The sequence below is a fragment of the Saccharomyces mikatae genome, assembly GCF_947241705.1.
Source record: "Saccharomyces mikatae IFO 1815 strain IFO1815 genome assembly, chromosome: 7".
Classification (NCBI taxonomy): Eukaryota; Fungi; Ascomycota; class Saccharomycetes; order Saccharomycetales; family Saccharomycetaceae; genus Saccharomyces; species Saccharomyces mikatae.
Genome location: NC_079262.1, coordinates 334,954 through 358,163, shown reverse-complemented (window position 1 = coordinate 358,163; position 23,210 = coordinate 334,954). Strand labels below are relative to the sequence as shown.

Genomic DNA, 23,210 nt, shown 5'->3' with positions numbered 1-23,210 from the left:
TACATTTCATTAAATCTTGGCAAACTCGCCCTTTAAGTATGCTTTTTCCGGCTGCCCTAAAGGAAGGTCAAGCAATTTGCCCTTCGAATTTCCAATTAAGGAACTTTTATTTTTCACTATTTTCTGAACAATTTTTTCAGACATAACGTTACAACATGCAGGAACTTCACGATTATGTTTATTCTCTTCATAAAATACATTCAAGCCACTGATTAAAGAATCGATCGTTTTCGGCGTTTCATCATTGTCCAACACAAACTTAAGATAGTCTTCAAATACTTTCATACTTACGCTCCATTTATCTCTTTCAGAGTTAGGGAATTCGTTAAGAATTTTCCTTAAGGTTTTCAGATCATTATTCTGTGTGGGATCGTTTGATAACAAGAGTCTTGGACCCAATATAGTAACAATTGTCGTTTCTGCCAAATCATAAGATGAACCCTTAAGTAGATTTTGTACCTCAGAAAGATAATCGCCTTCATACTTATCTTTCAAAGCCTGAGCATTGAATATCAGTTTCTTAGGGATCTTCAATCTCTTCAAGATATGATCGTTCGGTGGATTCTTTAACAGTGTTATTTCGCGCATGACCAGTCTTCTAATGATGTCCTCCGCAGCAGCGTCGTCACTTAAAAAGCAGGAAACAAAGAGAGAATGACTATGCAGTTGTGCAAATTCTAGTTGAGCGGCGAATGCAAATGTAGCTTCATCTCTAGTTTCCTTTGAAAAAACGCGTATATTATTGAATCTTAATGTTTGGATTAAATACCAGCAAAATTGAACATCTAAAGCTTTGGTTCTCTGCCTAACATTTTTGTACAGCTCTTCTGTATTTTCATTAGCAGCATATAGTTGGAAAATAACACCAATAGGGTCATCATAAGGTAAAGAAAACTTGTCTAAATGCAATTGAACTAGGGCTTCTAAGGAATACTCATCTATTTGGCCGTAGCATAATGTCAAATTCAAAAGACACAACCAACCAAATTCACTTTCAAGATCCCTTAGCGAGAATGGTCCTTCAAAAGGAGATCCACTTAATAACTTGTAAATCCTAGAAATATACATGTCAATACTACATCCGCCAGTTGACCATTTTTGCAATTGTAGTTCGGCTAAATCGCGTATTCTAGGATCATTTGAACCAAGATAGGTTATCAGTACGCTCATATGACCATTATTAGACTCAATTGCTAATTTGGATGCCCCCACAACATCATTCAACAATAAATACAGGAATATTTTTTCTATTTTGTTAGAAGAATTCTTAATTCTTTCTTCAATTTCGGGAGATATTTGACTAACAATCCACGAGGTTAATTGACGATGCCTTTCTTTTTTTAAAAGCGCCATTTTTGCTTGATGGTTCTCAATCTTATAAGGGTAAAAAACAGGGTCAAATAAAATAGACGAAAGCTTCCAGAGGTCATAATCATTTGAGGACTTTTCCATATAATCTAAAACATCTTTGAATAGTAAAGAGCTTTCAGTAACCAGTGGGTACGAATTGGCCTTTCTTAAGTCTATAGTAACCTTTTCAATTTCTTTACCTAAATATAAGTCATCAAGTAAAAATTTCCTTTTCAACTCATTAGGTAAACGCTGAATTGAAACACCTGTTTTATCAGAAATGTTTTTTGTCAACAGCATCGAACCTGTCGAAAAATTGGCAAAGGTATACGGCGAAGTAAGCCTTCTTTCTTTCATGATATGTTTTAACTTACCAATTTCATCATTATATTCGGCGAACAGTAAATCTATCTCGTTTTGACATGGTCCGACAAGTTCTTTGGAAGTAGCAAATACGGAGCGTAATGAAGACCCAGCTAACGTTAGTTGTTGTATCCAGTCTTTTGAAACATCAAGAGTAGGAGAAACTTCAATTCCCTCAAAATCTGCCTCAGATAAATCAGGTTCATATGCCTTTTCCTCAATGATAGAATCATCTTTATTTGCTAAACTTCCGGTTGCACCACTTGTTGTCATAATGATTTCTTCATTCAATGGCTTCGATTGTGCTAACGTGCGCACCCTTTTTGAGGGGTTGTTATCATCATGTTCACGTTTTCTAGAGCATTCTTCATCTATTTCAGCGTCTTCTTCATTAACTAACCCCCAAATGCTGAAGTGATTGACTTTGAAAGTCCAAATCCCGCCAAATGGATTGTAAGATATAAAATTCATTTCCTTCATGTTTCTAAGTTTTTTGTCCAGAATCTGAAACTCAGCAAACTTCGATGTGTCCTTCATTTGTTTTTTTGTTTTCTTATCTACGGGATAAACATTCTCCAAAGTAATGATAGCCGGAACATTTAACCCATGCCCAACCATGGGCTTAGTGGTTTCATCAGGATATACTTCCACAGTCTTCGAAGAACGAAATATTACAGTTTTACCAAATAGTTCTTCCCTAAAATTTTTAATAAAAGCAGTAAGGTCCACTTCATACTGGAATGTAATACAACCATAACCTTTTCTTCCTATAACAAAGTTTGGAATGGCGGCTAACCGCTCCAATGATAAATTCTCCAACTGCTCTGGGGAAGGAGAACACCAGTAACCGGAATTTCGTGAGTTTTCATGTTGTACTGTATTCTCGTTATCTTGTCCAGTATTCAGATTGTTTGATTGGTTTTTCCCATTAAAACGAATGTCATCGACATTACTGTCCTTATTTTCTTTGCAGTTGGATTCAATTACCTTGTCAGCATTTGTCACGGATTCCTTTTTTAACGGGGTCTGTTCGTCTTCCATACAGGTTTTAGTAATAGCGGGACTTCCGGAAAGTAACTTCAATTTCTTTGCGGCACTTCTATTGGAATCAATTTTCAGTTTACGCAATTCTGAAAGATCGGCCTTTTGAGAGGATAGAAAAGCAAAGGCATTTGTACTAATATTGACGTTTTCACTTGAACTTAAGTTCATCTTGGTACTAGAAAAGTCGTTCATCAAAGGAGTTGAACTCATTCCATTCAACCACGGCTTACTATAAGACGGAGAAAAAATTTCATTAGATATCGTACTCTTTTGAGTAGTTTTCAGCCTTGTGCTCAATCTACTTACTAAACTTGATTGTGAAACACGTGGGAAAGGTGCATTGCTTGGAATTGTAGAAGAGAACGAATATGTCCTCCTATTTTCAATTGGTTTGGATGCCACATGTGACTTTTCCATACCTTCTGAAAGAGAAGACGTAATGGATCTTGGCATGTCAGCTACTGACACTGGAATATTACTTATATTAATTCCGTATGGGTTGGTTGACATACTTCCCGTAATTTCGCCAGATCTTGCAAATGTGGCATTATTATTTGCAAACATTTCTCCAGTGGTTGAAGCTCCTGGTTTTTGACCAAAAAGGCCTGCTGAACCTTGCATATTATTCGATCCAAATAAACCCGTAGTTGAGTTTGTTGATGTAGGATTTCCAAACAAATTTCCTGCCCCGGCAGGGGTGACCGTAGGTTTACCGAACAAACCGCCACTTTGTGCAGTAGAAGTTGTGTTGCTGCTGTTGGTGTTACCAAACAAACCACCACTTGATGAGTTTGAAGCTGGATTAGTATTATTTCCAAACAGACCGCTGTTTGGTACCACGGATCCAGTTGAATTGTTGCCAAACAAACCAGTGGAGCCCGTTGAGTTTGTCATGGAACCGTTATTTGCAAATAAACTTCCTGTATTTTTAGAAGTAGTGCTGGTTGCACCACCAAATAAACCTCCCGATGATTGTGCCGGTTTATTTCCGAATAAGGAATTACTAGCCGGTTGTTGATTTATAGTATTGGCATTAGAATTAGTGCTGAACAATCCACCGGATGGGCTAGGAGTTGAAGTATTTGCGTTAGCATTGACGTTCCCAAATAAACCGGTAGACTTTTGAGGAAATTGGAGGGAACTGGAAGGCTGCGCCGGTGTGGATGTCGGTGTGGATGTGTTTTGGTTTCCGAAGGTGAAACCACTATTTATACTTTTGTTGAACATGAAGTGCCTATTGCTTCTCCCTTGTTCGTAATTCTAAAAACAACAACAATTGTGGTACAAAACAAAGAATTACAAGTGAGTTAATCTTTCGCGGTATGTTGAGAAGCTCTTTGCCTTTTTAATTGTAATGTGAATGTTGTTTTCGTCCAGAAAATTTTCGAGCTTCTCTTCAAAATGTTTGAGCTTCCTTCCCGGCGGCGTAATTAAAAATCTTTCGAAAACAAAAATAATAAGATATTGCTAGTCATTGTTATATTGTTATAAGGGGGTCTATGTAAATTCTAAACGTATTCTACTTTTAGTAAATGAAGGAAGAATGCCACTAATTCGGCGAACTATCCTATCGGATAGTACTTCTCGTGACGGTGAGTAGTCTTGTTGAGAAGTTATGTGGACCTTCATTGGAATTTCGCCATTTTCCGAAAATACACCCTGAGCAAATGATACAAAGGATATACCGTAAAGAACGGCAGTTTTGTTTCTCCTATCATAATCCTTGAACTGTAAAATTACTTCTTGTTGTTCAGTTTTAATGAGATTTACTGGAAACAAGAGCTTCAGTAACTTTATATATTTTAATAATGGTCTCCACTTTTTCATGGCAAAGAAAAGGTTTGAGAGTAGGCTCTCTTTGGTTTCAATTTCAACATTCCGTAGCAGCATCAGAAATAAATAGGAGCTCGTATGGTTCATATCGTCACCATTTATAATGTTCATAGACTTTAAAGGATTATTTTTAAAGGTTGTTAGATCAATATCCACTCTCAAACCATCCAGTTGAAGAAACTCAATTGAAAGCGTTGATCTGGAAAATTTGATAAAGCGTACCCCCGTTAATAATTCTAAAATCTTGAGATTATCTCGTAGTTTTGGGAGATCAAAACGCGTGAACATTTTCCGCTTATCCATTTTTTTATCTATAGAGGCAATCTCGTTTCTTAAGGCTAATAAATCATTGGATTTCTGAGCAATAGCAGATTTGATAGAACGCATTTCTCGGGTGAAATCATCCGAAGAACTTAACGATATAGAATGCTTCATCAGTTCTTGTTTAAAAGCCTCAATTTTGATTCTGTTCATTAAAGTAGGTTTATAAGAATCAGACGGTGAGTTCTTTAAAGATCGTATTTCTTCCTTTATTGATTCACGAAGTCTTCGTATTTTTCCTCTGATGTTGTTAATCTTTTCAACTTCTCCATTTAATTTTTCGTATTCTCCTTTCAAGTTATTTAAATTTTCCGTCAAAATTAAATGCAAACCATTTAATTGTTTCTTTCTCCATTCATACCATTCCATCGCTGCTTCCAATTTAGAGTATCCTTTGACCAATTGCAGCTGGTCTCTCATCAATTGTTTCATTTTATCATTCGAAGAAAAATACTCTTGAAATAAAAGCGGGGGATGGGACTGGTCAATTTGAGTCTCAAAATCCTTAAATTTATTCTTGGATTCATTAATACTTCTCCAAAGCTCTTTGCATCTGAAGGCTTCCACTTCTATGATGGGTATATCAATGTAGTAGGCAGAAAATATGCTATCTATCCTTTGATTCTCGATCAAGTTGGAACTGCTGAGCGGGAAATTAACTTTTTTATCAAAATCATCTATTAGTTTAGTATCGAGGAACCCTACGCCCACTTCATCAATAAATTCTCGTAGCGTATAGGCGTGAGTGGGTAGTGCTATATCAGACTTTTCTATTTTGCCAGCTTCGGGAAGCCCCATCGATTCAAGATTTTTGGCTTCGTCATCATCCGTATCTCCCGTATTTTCTCTGTCATCTGTGTTACTTCTCACATTAGCATCCACAGTCGCCGTTTCCATCGTAGACGTACGATTAGATCTGGTTCCGATCTTATTATCAACGTCACTAAATGTTATTGGTGACATTTTTTCCATCATCTCTAAATCGCCATCATCGTTGTCCGCGCTAATATACATTGAATTTTTAACTGGTGTGGTAACCGCGGCATCATAATCTGAAATGGAGTCTATTTTACGTCTTTTGTTATAAGTCAATGTGTGATTTCCATTGGAAAATTCCTCACTGTGGTAACTATTACGGTCAAAATTTGTCTGTATTTGAGTGAGTTCCATTTCATTACTGTCATCACCGATATCATTATCACCCGGCACATTGACAGGGTTCAGTGAATCAGCATGGAAAACCTCTGTAATTTCCATTGGTTGAGAGGAATTCATCTTATTCAAAGATTTCGACGTCCCCTCTATATTATTATTATTTTCCATATTATGGTTAGAGTACTTCATTGAACTATCTATAATGTTGTTTGGAATGTACGGCTTAGACTCAGATGCTGTAAAATCTATTGATTTACTCTCTACCGTTTTCTCTGAGATCGCATCATAGTTGTGCACATCATGCATGGCTGTCAATTCCATCGTTTCCTCTCGTATGTTTTCAACATCCTCGGTATGTTGAGACGGTTCACTATTCTCTCCTCTTATTTCTGGATCATCTAGTCTGATGCTCCGAGGGAAAATTTCCGTCATCTCCATTGATGTGAGATCATCCTGTAAGGCCTTGTTGCTATCCGGTACGGCCACTATAGGTTCTGTTAATTCCATTCCGGATGCATCGAGATCTTCTTCTGCCACTGCTTTTTCGTTTGTACGGGCATCATCGATTTGAGTAGACGTCACAAGTGGTTCTTCTTGGTTAGACCTTTTTGTAGGACTGTTGATTAAAGTTTTCCTACGCCTAGGTTCCTTAGTTTCATTATCCTGTTCAGGCACGAAAGTAAAACTGTGTAACGTAACATCAGGAGCAAATGAAACTCTTCTCTTCACCATACTTTGCAGATTAGAAGTGTTGATCCTAGATGTTGTATTATTACCATCTAAAACGTCATTCTTTGTTATTATCCTGGTGGGAATGCGAATACCTGAATTTTCTAGAAAGCTTGAAGTCATTTGTGAACTTTGATTTTGTTTGAGGATGCTTTTTCCTGGCCCTGCGTCCTTCTCTTTCCCCCCACTCCTATCCTCTTCGTCTAAATTCATCGTTTGCTCACTTAAAAGTCACAGGAGACGTGTTAATCACTGTTGTTAGATGCTCAATTCAGGCACAAGTGCCTAAGTAGTCTTTGTTTTGTTAAATGCTTATATTCATCCTCGGGGCGGGTGGCGCCTTTTCTTTCGCGTATTGTTTTGTTCAATGAGAGAGTAACGGAAAAGGGACCTACTTTCAATATTGGAATATATGGAGTAACATAATCTGTAGAGATAGAGAGATACTAAAAACAGACCCACCGAAAGACACATCTCTGTCAGCACTACACCTTAATTTTTAACATCTTTTTTTTCCTTCCGATTTTTTTGTTTGCTTATTTGTTCGTTTTTGAATTACATTACACACCAAGAAATTACTAAAAGACAATTGCTATACGTGAGCTTCTGAATGGTGAATGTATTATGAATAATTGGCAACATTTCTTCAACAATCCTGTTGATCTTTCGGAACATCTGAAAAAGCCATACTTTCGCTTCGATAATAGGGACAAGGAAGTTACAGCGATTAGCTTCGATGAGAAGGCAAATTTAATATGGAGCGGAGATAGTTATGGTTGCATTTCCTCATATGACCCAACATTTCAACTTTATACAAGATATAGGGGTCACATAGGCGGAAACTCTGTAAAGGACATCCTTAGCCATCGAGATGGTATTTTATCTATTAGTGAAGATTCATTGCATTTTGCTAATAGAAGAGGCGTTACTAAATTAAACTTAACTAGCATTGATATTGCTGCATTTAGTGAGTTAAATACCATGTGCTATACTCCCCATTCGCTACAAAATAATATTTACTGTGGTGGTGACAACACAAACTGGGGAATTGCCTCAATTGACTTGAATAAAGGTACATTGGACTCACTTTTGAACTACTCTTTCAAGGTGAAGTTACTGTGCTCTAATAATAAAATACTGTCTATCGGGAGACAAACAGGGTCTGTGGATTTGCTAGATCCGGCATCCAATCGTACAATAAAATCTTTTAATGCACACTCTGCATCCATATCCGCTATGGATTTACGAGATAATACCTTGGTCACAGTAGGAAAATCCAAAAGATTTTATAACCTATATGCTGACCCATTTGTGAATGTCTACGATATCAGAACAATGCGTCAACTTCCTCCAGTCTCTTTTTCTAAAGGAACAACTATGGGATCTGGAGGTGCAGACTTTGTTCAATTACACCCTTTGCTTCCTACTGTTATGATTGTCGCTTCTAGTTCGGGTTCTTTTGATTTCATTGATCTTTCCAATCCAACTTTGAGAACACAATATGTTCATCCTTGCCAATCAATTAAGAAGTTCTCTTTATCACCCAACGGTGATGTATTGGGCATACTAGAGGCAGATAACCACCTAGATACATGGAGAAGATCATCTAACAATATGGGAATGTTTACCAATACACCTGAAATGTTGTCATACCCTGATTATTTTAATGACATTACATCTGACGCTCCTATATCAGTCGATGACGATACGTATCCCTTGAGTTCTGTGGGAATGCCTTACTATCTTGACAAACTTTTATCTGCGTGGCCTCATGTAGTATTTAAAAGTGAAGGCACTATACCACAATTAGTTGGTAAAGCACCACTACCATCGAGCGGGAAGTTAAAAAGCAATACCGCTGTGATCTCAAGCCAAAATGAGATATTGAACTCATCAGAGTTTCCTCTGTTACGATATGATCGCACCAAATACGGTATGAGAAATACTGTACCAGACTATGTTTGTTTAAGAGATTTGAGGAAACAGATAACAACCGGTATAGAAACTAGTGATATACAAACGTATACAGCAATAAACAAGTACGAAGTACCACCTGCGTACAGTAGACTACCGCTGACATCAGGCAGGTTTGGTACGGATAATTTTAATTTCACTCCCTTTAATAACACGGAATATTCCGGATTAGATCCAGATGTTGACAACCACTATACAAATGCTATCATACAATTATACCGTTTTATTCCCGAAATGTTTAATTTCGTAGTCGGATGTTTGAAAGATGAAAATTTCAAAACAACCTTGTTAACTGATCTGGGTTATCTCTTCGATATGATGGACAGATCACAAGGAAAAATTTGTAGCTCCTCCAACTTCCAAGCGTCGTTGAAATCTTTAACGGACAAAAGAGAATTAAAAAGCAATGTATCACAAGAGCATCTAGAAGAATATTTAGAATCGCTGTGCATAGGAGAAAGCATTGAAGATTTTAGTTCCTCTGAAAGTATTAAACGCAACATGCCTCAAAAATTCAATAGATTCCTGCTTTCACAACTCATTAAAGAGGAAGCACAAACCGTCAATCATAATATAACACTCAATCAATGTTTTGGTCTTGAAACGGAAATAAAAACAGAATGTAGTTGCGATCACTATGAAACTACTGTCAAACTGCTACCTTCTCTATCAATTTCAGGAATTAATAAGACTGCAATAAAGCAATTAAATAAAAAGAGCAACGGGCTAAATATATTACCATACATCGAATACGCCATGAAAAGTGTAATCCAAAAGAACAGTATCTGCCCCGTCTGTGGAAAAGCCGAAACTATTACTCAGGAGCATACAGTCAAGAATCTGCCTTCAGTACTGTCATTGGAATTATCACTATTAGATACTGAATTGTCAAATATAAGGCCGTCGAAGAATTGGTTGATTAGTGAATTTTATGGTAGTATTATAAAGAACAAGGCATTCTTACGAGCATCAGCATCCGAGTTGAAGGGCACAGGCCACATATTCAAATACGAATTGAACGGTTATGTAGCTAAAATTACTGACAACAATAACGAGACGCGTCTAGTGACATACATTAGAAAGTATGATCCGAACAAAAATGACTTCAAGTGGCTCATGTTTAATGAGTATCTGGTTGTTGAGATATCAGAAGAAGAGGCGCTTAAGATGACATACCCTTGGAAGACACCAGAGATTATCATATATTGTGATGCGGAAGAATTGCGGAAACCATTTTTCTCTGTTGATACGTATTCCATTAACTATGATATATTATTTCGTGATTATTTTGCAAACGGAATAAGGGATACTGCAAGAAGCGAGTATAAGTTACTAACACACAATGAAGCACCCAAATCAGGAACTTTAGTAGCCATTGATGCAGAGTTTGTTTCATTGCAAAGCGAATTATGTGAAATTGATCACCAAGGAATCAGAAGTATTGTTAGACCTAAAAGAACTGCTCTTGCCAGAATATCCATTATTAGAGGCGAGGAAGGAGAACTATATGGTGTACCTTTTGTTGATGATTACGTGGTAAATACAAACCACATAGAAGACTACCTAACAAGATACAGTGGGATACTCCCCGGTGACTTAGATCCTACAAAAAGTACTAAAAGACTTGTAGAAAGAAATGTAGTATATCGGAAAGTCTGGCTGCTAATGCAGCTTGGTTGTGTATTTGTTGGTCACGGTTTGAATAACGATTTCAAACACATTAATATCAACGTCCCAAAAAACCAAATTCGCGATACCGCCATATACTTCTTACAAGGAAAGAGATACCTTTCATTACGTTACCTGGCATATGTGTTGCTAGGAATGAATATCCAAGAAGGAAATCATGATTCTATTGAGGATGCACATACTGCTTTGATTCTTTACAAAAAATACCTCGATTTAAAACAGAAAGCAATTTTCGAGAAGGTCCTGAACAGCGTATATGAAGAAGGAAGAGCCCACAATTTCAAAGTCCCAGAAAACCTAAAGGGGTAGTGGAAAAAATATTTGCGTAATATTAACAACCACAACCATCAACAATCAGAAAAAAGTATACCAAAAATAATCAAAAAAAATTATAAAATACTATTATTGTTTGTGTAGTATTATATATACTGTAATCAACTTATACAAACGTTGTGAAACAGATCTCACTATCATCAAGTGATTGGAGAAAATTTCTTTTGTAGAATAGGTACAATCACTATTAATACTACATGACCCTCCATACCCTTGTTTGGTACGTAATACTAATCATATATTAAAGAGAGAGCACGTCAGAAATGTTCATTTTCATTTTCGGCTATTTCAGGAAAGGGTAACGATATTACGGATAGTTTAACATTTTAACGCTAATGTTCTTTCTAAATGTAATAGCCCATATACAATATACTTAAATTATCGTGAAAGTGTGAAGAAATAGAGTGACCACACGTTATTTATAGACTACTAAAATGAATCTATTTGATGTTGCTGATTACTATATAAACAAGATTGTGACATCTCAATCGAAATCTAGTGTAGCCAATGTCAACGAACACCAAAGGATTAAGGTTCTACTGCTGGATAAGAACACCACACCTACAATATCTCTATGTGCCACTCAAAGTGATTTGCTGAAGCAGGAAATCTACTTGGTAGAGAAAATTGAAAATGAGCGACGCGATGTATCCAGGCATTTAAGATGCTTAGTCTACGTTAAACCCACAGAGGAAACGTTGCAATATCTCTTACGTGAATTGAGAAATCCACGGTATGGCGAGTACCAAATATTTTTCAGTAACATTGTTTCCAAGTCTCAATTAGAAAGGCTAGCTGAATCAGACGATCTGGAGGCCGTCACTAAGGTGGAAGAAATATTTCAAGACTTTTTCATTTTAAATCAGGATTTGTTTTCTTTAGATTTGCAGCCAAAAGAATTTTTGAGTAGTAAGCTAATTTGGAGCGAAATGGGGCTAACAGAATGCACCAACAGTCTGGTATCTGTGCTTTTATCCCTGAAGATAAAACCAGAAATTAGGTTCGAAAGTGCTAGTAAACTGTGCGAACGACTAGCTAAAGAAGTTTTTTATGAGATTGGTAAGAATGAAAGGACTTTTTTTGATTTTCCTGTGATGGATTCAACACCTGTATTACTGATCTTGGATCGCAAGACTGATCCTATAACCCCTTTACTGCAACCTTGGACCTATCAGTCAATGATTAATGAGTATATAGGTATCAAGCGAAATATAGTTGATCTATCGAAGGTGCCTAAGATTGATAAGGATCTGGAAAAGGTCTCCTTATCATCGAAACAAGATGCCTTCTTCAGGGACACCATGTATTTGAATTTTGGGGAACTAGGCGATAAAGTAAAACAGTATGTGACCACTTACAAAGACAAGACACAAACAAACAGCCAAATAAATTCTATTGAAGATATTAAAAACTTCATTGAGAAGTACCCCGAGTTTAGGAAACTATCTGGAAATGTAGCTAAACATATGGCAATAGTTGGGGAATTAGATAGACAATTGAGAATACAAAATATATGGGAAGTAAGTGAAATAGAACAAAATCTATCTGCACATGATGCCAATGAAGAGGATTTTTCTGATCTGATTAAATTGTTACAGAATGAAAATGTAGATAAATATTACAAGTTAAAACTTGCATGCATTTTTTCTTTTAAAAATCAAGCCAACTCAGACAAGGTTCAAAAACTAGTAGAGATTTTGGCGCAACAACTTCCTCCCGAAGACGTTAACTTTTTTCATAAGTTTAAATCGCTTTTTAGCCACCAGGATAATATTAGTCAAAATAAACACGATAAAGACGATATACTAACCGAACTAGCAAGAAGATTTAATAGCAGAATGAATTCTAAGAGTAACACTGCTGAAAATGTTTATATGCAACACATTCCAGAAATCTCGACATTACTAACAGAACTCTCCAAAAATACTCTATCCAGAGATCGTTTCAAAGCATTAGATACTCAAAAGCATGGGGCGACTCAAGCCCAATTTAATAAGGATGTACCTCAAGATGTCATATTGTTTGTTATTGGCGGCGTAACTTATGAGGAAGCAAGACTGGTTCATGAATTTAACGCAACAATGAATAATAGGATGAGAGTAGTCTTGGGGGGTACTTCCATGCTCTCGACTAAAGAGTATATGAATTCCATTAGAAATATGAAATAAATAACAAATATCGTTTTATGTATGGGCGCACGTATGTTTGTATGAATTTTTCTTCCATGCATGTATCAAGCACTTTAAGATTGAAGCATAAACTAGGTTACAATTCGGGTGCCTGTAACTTACAAATTCTGTTTCGATGGTTCTCACAAACATACAATTATCATAATGGCGTGTTTCAAAAAGAAAAAAACAAAGCCCGTTTGGGCTTTAATTTACTCCGATACGGGGAGTCGAACCCCGGTCTCCACGGTGAAAGCGTGATGTGATAGCCGTTACACTATATCGGACACTTATTTGTCAAAAGATTTCGTAGCAAGCCATCTTATGCCAGTATCAGGGAACCTCTGATCTAAACTTAAACTTCCCGTTCTCTATCTATGTATTTGAGATTTGGGTGAATTTTGAGATGATTGTTGGGATTCCATGGTTTATAAAGGCAATATTATTTGGTATATATAATATACTAGAAGTTCTTTTCGGGGATATAGGAATCTGTTGGAATAAGTGATTACTACTATACACCTATTCGTATAAATTGGATTAAGTTATTGCAACTATACGTCTTCGTATAAATTGAAGTAGAAAAATTCTAATAATAGAATTTACTGCAGTAATGAGATAAAGATCTATTAATTGATCAGAACTTATTATATAAGAAGATGAGTTATCATCAAATTCTTATCATTAACACTCTGATTTATGTCTGAACCTTTTGGTTTAATATAACTAATCAGCGTGTGTTTTATATACCTCTCTTATATAGATTAAGAAGGAACGACTATTCTTAATTATTACAACTTACTAAACTACTAATTATCAACATGGCGACCCCAGTGAGGGATGAAACAAGAAATGTTACTGACGACAACATTTCTACGCAGGTTCAATCAAGAGTCAATATTCAAGATACTACTAAAAAAATTAAAAATTTTATTATCGATACTTCTATTGATGACAAACAGAGGAAGCAAGCCTTAATTGATTTAGAAACGTATGAAATATTTTTAAACAAATTAACCGTTAAAAAGAATAAGATTACAAATGAGGTTAAACAGGATGACGATATTTCAAATCTCGATCAGTTAATGGAAATCGATGAAAAAATTGAAAAAACTAGTAATGTAATTCTTGGATTAAAAAGAAAGTTAGAATCGATTGATTTCGATAAAGATGTTAAAAGGTTACATGAAAGAAATGATTCAACTGGGACATATTATTTATTCGATACTCTGACCTCAAGAAATAGGAGATTTTACCCTAAGGATTGGGTATTTAAGCATAAGATGACTAAAATCGAAAATATTCCTGTTTTCTTGAACAGCTTTCAACAATTCATTGAGAAGTACGAATTTGATGACATTTTTGATCAACAAATTAAAAACATCGATTCTCGTGAAAATGAAATCTTATGTAAGGTTATCAAAGAAGGTTTAAATGAAAGTCCTGATATAATGAACATTAACACAAGTGATATCTTTAGAATCATCCGTGACTTGAAGAAAAAATACATAAGCCTTTATGGTAGAGAAATAAGACAAAAGGCTTGGAAAAAAGTGTTGGTGGATACAACTTGTAAGAATACTGATTTGTTAATGAATGAACTTCAAAAGTTAGTATTAATGGAAAAATGGATCCTTTCAAAATGTTGTCAAAATTGTTCAAATCTTACATACATTTTAGAAGAGGCAATCCTTGGAACCTTACATGAATCTTTGAAAAATCCGGTTAAACAACGTTTACATATATACTCAATTGGTAAAAATGAGAGAATTGAAGAAATTTTAATCAATATTGTAATTGAAACAGTAATGGACTTGAGTTCAAATGACTCTTACTATTCAGAAAGAAATTGTAAGTACTGTAAATCGGAATTCCACAGCTCAGTTAACTGTAGAAAGAAATTAAACAGAGAACTTAGGCATTCAACGCCCAGCTACTCAAAAGGTTATTATTCACAAGGTTCAACCCAAAAAGAATATATTAAAACAGGCACGAAACCAGTCAGAACTTTTGAAAAAACAGAAGAAGAAGAACAAAAAGGGTTCAAACAAAAATCTAGTCATTATTGATACTGGTTCAGGTGTCAATATCACGAACAATAAAAATATATTGTTTGATTATGAAGACAACAAAGAAAAGGTAAAGTTCTTTGGTATTGGGAAAAACAATGCAGTTTCCGTTAAAGGATCAGGATACATTAAAATTAAATGTAACACAAATGATGATTACTTATTAACTCATTATGTTCCTGAAGAAGAAACTACTATTATAAGTGGTTATGAGTTAGCTAGAGAAACCGATCTGGTGTTAAGCAAGAACTATTCTACCTTGGAAAACAAGGATATGAACATAAAAACTCATGTTAAAAATGGAATTATTCACGTAAAAATGGATGACTTAATTGATCACTCAGCATATGATTCCAAAATCAATGCAATACAACCAACTTCTTCTAACAAAATTAGACTGAAGCCCAAAATTATAAACTTAAAAGATGCTCATAAAAGAATGGGACATACAGGAGTTCAACAAATTGAAAACTCAATTAAACATAGTCATTATGAAGAAAATCTTGACTTAATAAAAGAACCAAATGAATTTTGGTGTGAAACTTGTAAAGTTTCAAAAGCCACGAGAAGGAACCATTATAAAGGATCTATGAACGAACACAGTATCGATCATGAACCAGGTTCATCGTGGTGCATGGATATCTTTGGTCCAGTATCAAATTCGAACTCGGATACGAAAAGATACATGCTTATTATGGTTGATAACAATACAAGATATTGTATCACCTCCACACATTTTAACAAAAATGCTGAAACTATTTTGGCTCAGATCAAGAAAAATATTCAGTATGTGGAAACTCAATTTGACAGAAAGGTCAGAGAAATCAATTCAGATCAAGGAACTGAATTTACAAATGATCAGATAGCAAAATATTTTGTTTCAAAAGGAATTCATCATATTTTTTCTGCTACACAAGATCATGCTGCCAATGGAAGAGCAGAGAGATACATCAGAACTATCGTTACTGATGCAACAACATTGTTAAAACATAGTAAATTACGTATTAAATTTTGGGAATACGCAGTGACATCTGCTACCAATGTACGCAATTGTTTAGAAAACAAAGCCACAGGTCAACTGCCACTACAGGCAATCTCTAGTCAACCTGTGAAAGTGAGATTCATGTCCTTTTTACCCTTCGGAGAACAAGGAATAATTTGGAATCATAATCACAATAAACTAAAACCATCAGGACTTCGTGCTATAATATTATGCAAAGATCCTAATAGTCACGGATACAAATTTTTTGTACCATCTATTAAAAAAATTCTCACTTCAGATAATTACACAATTCCAGACTATGCAGTGGATCCAATATTAAGGAACACACAGAACATATACCCAGATGATCAAAGTAGATCAGATTCCATCAATGAAGCAGAAAACTCAGATGCTGTTTCCAGGTTATATGATGCATTGGAAAATTACGAAGATGACCATAAACAAGTTACACTACTTACAGACTTGTTCACCACAGAAGAATTAGCTCAGATTGAATTAAATGCTAAGTACCCATCTCCTAGTGATAATCTAGAAGGTAATTTAGACTACGTCTTTGCTAACATAGAAGAAGAGGAAGAAGACAAATACAATCATGTGAAAAACATGGATATAGATTCAGATCTTCACTCAAAAGAAAAGATCACTACTGAAAGCGATCGAAACGAAATTAATAAATCAAGTAATACTGATGAGGATATTCTCGATGAAAATGTTTATAGAGTCCCCACGGCACTACAAGAGAACCTTGTTGGAAGCCAGAACAGCATAAACATCAACAATGATGATAATATTGCTAGTAGAACGCATAGGAAGATCAGTGGAAAGGAAATAAATTACAAGGAATCATCAGAAGATGAGAGCGATTATATTTCACATGATCCTACTAATGAATCAGTTACAGTTGCAAGTAATAAGGACAATGTAACAGATGATAATATCTTACAATCACAACAAGAATTATTCGAAAACATTGTTGATCCAGAAGTATTACTTGAACAAGATTTAGATTCAAAAACCTCAAGTTATGACACCTCTCAATACGTAGATGTTCAAACTGAATCAAATGTTACATCATTAAAGGACAATGATGTTCAAAATGATGACTATTCTACTCACGAAGAAAGTCATCACCTGCCCCTGGTTATAAATGTTATGGACAATACTGACCAAACATATGTTGAATCAAACAAGGTAGAAAACAAAAATAACTCTGATACAAGTATCTCATCGGAAGGTAATAATGAAGAGTTAGTACAAGTGATGGAAAATAGCGAAGCGGAAAAATCGAATGCTACACTAAAATCATCAATAATAACAGATGAAACAATTGAGTCAGAAAAACCAGCAATAAACAAAGCTGGATTCCTGAATAAAACGTTTAATTCTTTGAATAAGAAAAGAAAGCGGCCTGTTGAAAACAGGACCTCGTTTCATGACATGGTTGAAAGAGACAATAAGCGTCAGAGAAAGAATATAATTAAATTACTTCCGGATAACACAGAAACAAGTTCTGCACCGAGAATTAAAACCATATACTACAATGAAGCTATTTCAGGAAATGCTGATCTCAAAGAAAAACATGCTTATAAAGAGGCATACAGGAAAGAATTACAGAATCTCAAGGATATGAAAGTATTTGACATCAACGTCAAATACAACAGATCTGATGTTCCCAGTAATTTAATAATTCCGACAAATACAATATTCTCAAAGAAGAGAAATGGTATCTATAAAGCAAGAATTGTTTGTAGAGGTGATATCCAGACACCAGACACGTATAACGTTATTGGAACAGAATCCCTAAACCATAACCACATTAAAATATTTCTGATGATTGCAAACAATAGGAATATGTTCATGAAAACACTAGATATTAACCATGCGTTCTTATATGCTAAACTGGAAGAAGACATTTACATTCCACACCCTCATGACAGAAGATGCGTTGTTAAACTAGATAAAGCACTATATGGTCTCAAACAGAGTCCTAAAGAATGGAACGACCATCTTAGACGATATCTAAATAGTGTTGGATTAAAAGATAATACTTATACTCCAGGACTATACCAATCCAAGGATAAAAAACTCATGATCGCAGTTTATGTTGATGACTGTGTGATTGCAGCAAGTGATGAACAAAGACTAGATGATTTCATAAACAATTTAAAAAAAACCTTTGAATTGAAAATTACTGGTACCTTAATAGATGGTATTTTGGATACAGATATTCTAGGAATGGATTTGATCTATAACAAAAAACTTGGTACGGTTGATTTGACGTTAATATCATTTATAGAAAAAATGGGTGAGAAATATAAAAAGGAATTGGATAAGGTTAGAAAAAGGTCAATTCCACACATATCAATATACAAGATTGATCCTAAAAACGGAGAATTAAAAATGACCGAAAAGGAATACAAAGACGGCGTGTTGAAATTACAGCAACTATTAGGTGAACTTAACTATGTTAGGTATAAATGTAGATATGATGTTGAATTTGCGGTTAAAAAGGTGGCTAGATTAGTAAACTTTCCTCATAAACAGGTGTTCTACATGATTTATAAAATCATACAATACTTGGTACAACATACGAATATAGGCATACACTATGATAGAGATCTTAACAAAGATAAGAAAATCACTACTATCACAGATGCATCAGTTGGAACAGAATACGATGCACAATCAAGAATTGGTGTTATAATTTGGTATGGAAAAAATATCTTCAATGTTTATTCTAATAAAAGCTCAAACAAGTGCGTATCCTCAACTGAAGCAGAACTTCATGCTATCTATGAAGGCTATGCAGACTCAGAAACACTGAAGGCAACCTTAACAGAACTCGGAGAAGGTGGAGATAAGGAACTTACAATGCTTACTGATTCAAAACCAGCTATCGAAGGTTTAAATCGGAGCTATCTACAACCCAAACAGAAGTTCACATGGATAAAAACAGAAATAATTAAAGAGAAAATAAAAGAGAAGATTATAAAACTAATAAAAATAAAAGGTAAAGATAATATAGCAGATTTACTTACCAAACCAGTCTCAATATCTGATTTTGATAGATTTATTAAAGTATTGAACAATCAGATAACACCACAGGATATTTTGGCCTCAACGGACTATTGATAATTAAAATTACTTAAGAACCAAACACATAGCAGATATCTGTTGGAGTACAATAATATATCTTTAAGGGGGCATGTTGGAATAAGTGATTACTACTATACACCTATTCGTATAAATTGGATTAAGTTATTGCAACTATACGTCTTCGTATAAATTGAAGTAGAAAAATTCTAATAATAGAATTTACTGCAGTAATGAGATAAAGATCTATTAATTGATCAGAACTTATTATATAAGAAGATGAGTTATCATCAAATTCTTATCATTAACACTCTGATTTATGTCTGAACCTTTTGGTTTAATATAACTAATCAGCGTGTGTTTTATATACCTCTCTTATATAGATTAAGAAGGAACGACTATTCTTAATTATTACAACTTACTAAACTACTAATTATCAACAGAATCTAATAAGTAGAACTCGTAGTTTTACATAATTCTGTAAATGCCTTCATTGTCATTTTACATGTTGTCTGTCATAATCCTATTAAATTGCCAATCCTTGCATTTCAGCTTCCACCAACTTCGATGACAGCTTCTCATAACTCATGTCATCTTCTAACACTGTATATGATAATATACCAGTAGTACGACTACTAGTTGATAGACGATAGTTGGGTTTCGTTCGAACATATATAACAGTAGAAAAAAAGTGTATATTATTATGGAGTATTATCGTCTTCTTTTGTGGATTCCTGTATCTCTCGATAGCAAGGTTCAATATATTAATATAAATAATAGTGGAAAAATAATAGCTTCCACGAAATTCACCTAACTTATTGTTGTAATATAAATCAACTATCATCTACTAACTAGTAGTCATATTACTAGTATATTATCATATACGGTGTTAGAAGATGACGCAAATGATGAGATATAGTCATCTAAACTAGTGGAAGCTGAAACGCAAGGATTGATAATGTAATAGGATCAATGAATAAGAACATATAAAACGATGATAATAATGTTTATAGAATTGTGTAGAATTGCAGATTCCCTTTTATGGATTCCTAAATCCCGGAGGAGAACTTCTAGTATATCTACATACTTAATATTATTGCCTTATAAAAAATGGAATCCAAACAATTACATCAAACTCCACTATTATCTCACTTATAAAAAGAATCATTTTTGCTAAAATTATCTTTCTGCATATAATAGCTTTTTGTAAAGTTTTGTTCGAATTTCTCAATATTACTTAGGTTCAGATAATTAGAGCCATATTAGCACCTGAGAAAAAAGTAGGAAATGAGTAGATCTATTGCGAGAACATTAAGTTATTTCTTAGATTTTAGTATAACGAAACAAATGAACTGCTTACTAACAGATGCGGTTTTTGATGAAAACGCAAAATATGCTACCAGTACAGTTAGATTTGAGCTATTCTTCTAACTTTTATGAAGAATAAATCGTAAGGTTTATAAATTTAGTGGGAACAAATAAATGATAAAGTACAAAAACAAGAAGAATTAATTGAAATACTGTGTAAAGTTCCTAGATTCCTATTTATATCCACAAGTTCTAGAAAAGACTTTTAGAGCAACTATTACCTTATCAATAATCGATTAACAAAATTTATCAGGAAATTCAAGTATTCTTGACAGCATATCATGAATTAATGGATACTCTAGCTTTTTTTTCGGTTTCGAAAGCAAATGCTGCAGCACATTGTAACTAATTTTTTGTGCTGAAAGAAAAGATTAAAAATTCTCAAAGCAGAGGGACTGCCATGTCCACTTGTTTTTAGGAAACTGATCCTGTTTTCTACGTCGAAGTGTTGTCATACCTCCAATATGTTACCTCAGGTAATATTTTTCAACCACCGAAGAAGTGCTTTCTATTGGGTTCTGGTTGAAAAAATACTATATAATATACACTATATTATGGAGATATAAAGATGTAGAATAAAAAATTCTATAAAATAGTTCGTGGAAATAAAAAAATCACCTGATTGAGAATTTATGTGCCAGATAACTTACGCGGAAGAAGATGATGTATGCGACCGGCAAAGTTATAGTTTCGTTTTTTCTGTTGGCTAAAAATGACTAAAAGTTTGTTCAAGTGCTCTTAATGCGCGAAGGATATGGTTGTTTGAATAATATCTAAATAATTCCCTGTTTTTCCTATCCTAATGAGGGAAGGTGCATAAGGAGCAGATATATGGTCTGATTTATTTCTTTTTTCGAACCAAAGGAGAAAGAAAAATGGATGACGGCAGAAAGAGCCCTGTAATTAATGCGTATATTGAAGCGGTAAGATGTATATAACGTGATACACATGAAAAACGGAATACAATTATAACCATGATCGTTCTGCGCTTAAGAATATTAAGGAGTTGAAATTTATATTAAAGATTTTCACCAATGTTCATCTTTCTCTTTTCTTAGATTGCATACTTTCATAAGAAAACCAGCCTAAATCTTGTGCCGTAAACTCATTCAAGTAGAATTGAAAGATATGATATCAAAGTTTAGTCAAATCTGCGGAAGAGCTAAATTTTCTCTTGAAATTGTTCGCGTCATTCTGACCAGAAAAGATTTTTCTTCTCCTTGCATTGATGAACCAGTTTGAAATTTGGAGTTTAGTGAGACCAGTTTTTGCTAGTAGTTCCCTCTTTTCCTGTACTGTTGGATAAGGGTTATTTATGTGCTCAAGTAACCATTTATTTAGGATAGAAACAGTGGCTTTAGGCAAATTAGTTCTTTTACCATGGGCCTTGTGTTTTTTTTCTTTCACGGAAAATTCGTTACTAGATCCGTGGACTGTATTCATGTTTATGTTACCAGACACCATCTTACCTCTTGAAATGCTAATAGGCTGAGGAATTGTATAGCTGCCTACCATTGTGTTCGCATTTACAGCATAGGACTGTGATAACCTTTGATTTTGGTAACAGTCAGAAGTTGTCATACGCTCATACTTAGGCTGCAAAGAAGATACAGGAGGCCTACCCACAGCTATTACATAATCTCTCGCACCAGTAGGTATAACTTCTCGGTTTTTATACACAGTTGGGAATTGAGGTACGCCCTGGCCCACCATAGCATTATTATGAACACCTCCCGCTGGAGAAGGACCTATGAAAAAAACAGGGGATGATACTGGAACTGGGTTAACTGGACTACCGACAGCAATGTTTGTTCTGGGAATAAATGAGGGTTTAGGTCGATAAACTCTGTGTTCTTCGAAGCATAGCTTCGGCTCGTTTTCTTGGTTTAGTGATTCGAATAAGGCCTGAATTGGGGGCAGCTCAATTTTTTGATTTAGGTCTACTATGCTAGTGCCCATCGTTCCTTCTTTCTTTTATGCAATATATTATTTGAAATGTTACTACAATAATTAATTTTTTTTACTAAAGAAAAGAAATAATCCAGTCATTTGAAAGTAAGGTTCAGAGAAATTTTGAACATGCATAATGGGTGAAAGTTAAAGCTAGCTAAATCTCTCATTTATATACTAGCAAACTTTCTTTTTCCTTTAAACCAAACCCTTCTGAAATTTACTTTTCCTTTTTCAAGACTCACGTCAGCTTCGGTGGGTGCTACAAAACAAGAGAAATGTATTTACACGTCACTTCGTGAAGCAGCGGCTTTTCTTGGCGCGATGAAAGATAACAACACTAATAACTGCGTGTCTTCAAGGATATTACTTAAAGTCCTAAAACCTCACATCCTCTCATGGATAATGCCTATGAATTTATGCACGGTCAGTCCTTTTGCTGAAAATGTGCCTTCTCCTTACTTTTACTATTAAGTTGCCCTTTAAGGCCTAGTACGCTGCGTGCGAAGGCGGGGATTAGTCGGAACCGAGCGAAGAATGTCTCCCTCTTCCCTGCGCGTAAGACGGATCTGCCGCTCCTTGAACCGATAATAGACGTGAAAGAGTGAAGTTTGGGCGCGAGCAGTATAGAACAACAAGTCTATATTTTCTTATTTCGCGCAGCTGCCTGTTTGTCTGAGCGAGGTCAAAACAAGGCTCAGAATTTACTCCACGTTTTGCATTTGTGGTTGACAGTACTGCACAAGGGGTAGGTTAAGTAAAAACAAC

At 35.0% G+C, this 23,210-nt stretch overlaps 5 protein-coding genes and 1 non-coding gene across 6 annotated transcripts; 2 read left to right on the top strand and 4 right to left on the bottom strand.

Annotated features, from left to right (window-relative positions):
• Nucleotides 1-9: 9 nt before the first annotated feature.
• On the bottom strand, nt 10-3,984 carry NUP145 (nucleocytoplasmic transporter NUP145; the record flags this gene model as incomplete). The annotated part of the gene is made up of 1 exon (XM_056222630.1): nt 10-3,984. One exon carries the CDS (start codon nt 3,982-3,984, stop codon nt 10-12), a length of 3,975 nt encoding a protein of 1,324 aa, XP_056082302.1.
• A 270-nt stretch (nt 3,985-4,254) lies between these two features.
• Nucleotides 4,255-7,008, bottom strand: SPC105 (kinetochore-microtubule binding complex subunit SPC105; the record flags this gene model as incomplete). The annotated part of the gene is made up of 1 exon (XM_056222629.1): nt 4,255-7,008. One exon carries the CDS (start codon nt 7,006-7,008, stop codon nt 4,255-4,257), a length of 2,754 nt encoding a protein of 917 aa, XP_056082301.1.
• Nucleotides 7,009-7,419: 411 nt separating this feature from the next.
• PAN2 (poly(A)-specific ribonuclease) lies at nt 7,420-10,767 on the top strand (the record flags this gene model as incomplete). The annotated part of the gene is made up of 1 exon (XM_056222628.1): nt 7,420-10,767. One exon carries the CDS (start codon nt 7,420-7,422, stop codon nt 10,765-10,767), a length of 3,348 nt encoding a protein of 1,115 aa, XP_056082300.1.
• Nucleotides 10,768-11,225: 458 nt separating this feature from the next.
• VPS45 (Vps45p) lies at nt 11,226-12,959 on the top strand (the record flags this gene model as incomplete). Its single annotated transcript, XM_056222627.1, has 1 exon — nt 11,226-12,959. One exon carries the CDS (start codon nt 11,226-11,228, stop codon nt 12,957-12,959), a length of 1,734 nt encoding a protein of 577 aa, XP_056082299.1.
• Nucleotides 12,960-13,174: 215 nt separating this feature from the next.
• On the bottom strand, nt 13,175-13,246 carry Smki_7.trna9E. The gene has a single exon. It is a non-coding gene; the product is annotated as a tRNA-Glu (tRNA).
• An 8,380-nt stretch (nt 13,247-21,626) lies between these two features.
• TOS8 (Tos8p) lies at nt 21,627-22,451 on the bottom strand (the record flags this gene model as incomplete). Its single annotated transcript, XM_056222626.1, has 1 exon — nt 21,627-22,451. One exon carries the CDS (start codon nt 22,449-22,451, stop codon nt 21,627-21,629), a length of 825 nt encoding a protein of 274 aa, XP_056082298.1.
• Nucleotides 22,452-23,210: the final 759 nt, after the last annotated feature.